Raw genomic sequence first — 731 nt, 5'->3', positions numbered from 1 at the left:
TCGGGTGCTGTTCTAAGAACCTGGAAGGCACAGGGAGCCATCAGGGTGGTAGGGCGTCTCTGCTCCGTGTCCTGCTCCAGGCACTGCTCCCTGCTGTGGGGATGCTTGTCCCCGGGGATGCTCATCACCAGTGAGGCTGGTCCCCTAAGGGATGCTCAGCAGCTGCTACTGCACTTGGTGCCACCAAGGGTCCCTGGAAGGGTCAGTGGTGGCTCCCTCGAGCATTGCCTGGGCACATCGCAGCTATTAACCAGGCTTCCAGAGCTGAGGACCCCGCCTGGGCCCAGGGAGCATGGAAATGACTGAGGGGGCTGCACAAGGGAGAGGCAGAGGATCCCTCCTGGGCAGCGGGAGAGTTTGCTGGCACCTGTGCTTTGGCTTCAGGCCGTAGTGCGAGTGGTTGAACCGGGCGTTCAGCTGCTTTTCCATGAAGCCGTTCACCATGGACGGGCTCAGCAGGTTGTGCAGGAACATCCTCATGCGGGTGGTAAGGATGACGTCTATGGGGTAGCCTTGATCTCCAACGCGGTTGAAGATCCACGCACCCCGACGGGTACTGAGGAAGACCTGGGCGAGGAAGTAAGCATCTCCTGCTGAGGGCTGTGGCGGTGCTGGGGTGGGGGGCCCTGCAGGGGACACGTCCTTGCTGGGATTGCTGCTCTTTGCGCTGCCCAAGCACTGGGTGAAGGCCCAGAGGGCAGAGAGAGCCAGCAGTGGGTGCCGCGCGGGCA

General features: G+C 62.4%; 1 protein-coding gene across 1 annotated transcript in view; it reads right to left on the bottom strand.

Annotated features, from left to right (window-relative positions):
• Nucleotides 1-367: 367 nt before the first annotated feature.
• LOC104501643 (dimethylaniline monooxygenase [N-oxide-forming] 5-like) overlaps nt 368-731 on the bottom strand; it is a gene marked incomplete at both ends in the record, with an annotated part of 815 nt that continues 451 nt past the window's right edge. The window contains one exon of the mRNA XM_010145482.1: nt 368-567. Within this exon, the coding sequence (XP_010143784.1) occupies nt 368-567 (200 nt within the window). The remainder of the gene's footprint in view (nt 568-731) is intronic.

This window comes from Buceros rhinoceros, unplaced genomic scaffold (assembly GCF_000710305.1).
Source record: "Buceros rhinoceros silvestris isolate BGI_N320 unplaced genomic scaffold, ASM71030v1 scaffold26121, whole genome shotgun sequence".
NCBI classification, from domain to species: Eukaryota; Metazoa; Chordata; class Aves; order Bucerotiformes; family Bucerotidae; genus Buceros; species Buceros rhinoceros.
The sequence above is the reverse complement of the archived record's forward strand: the minus strand, read 5'-3'. Positions and strand labels throughout refer to the sequence as shown.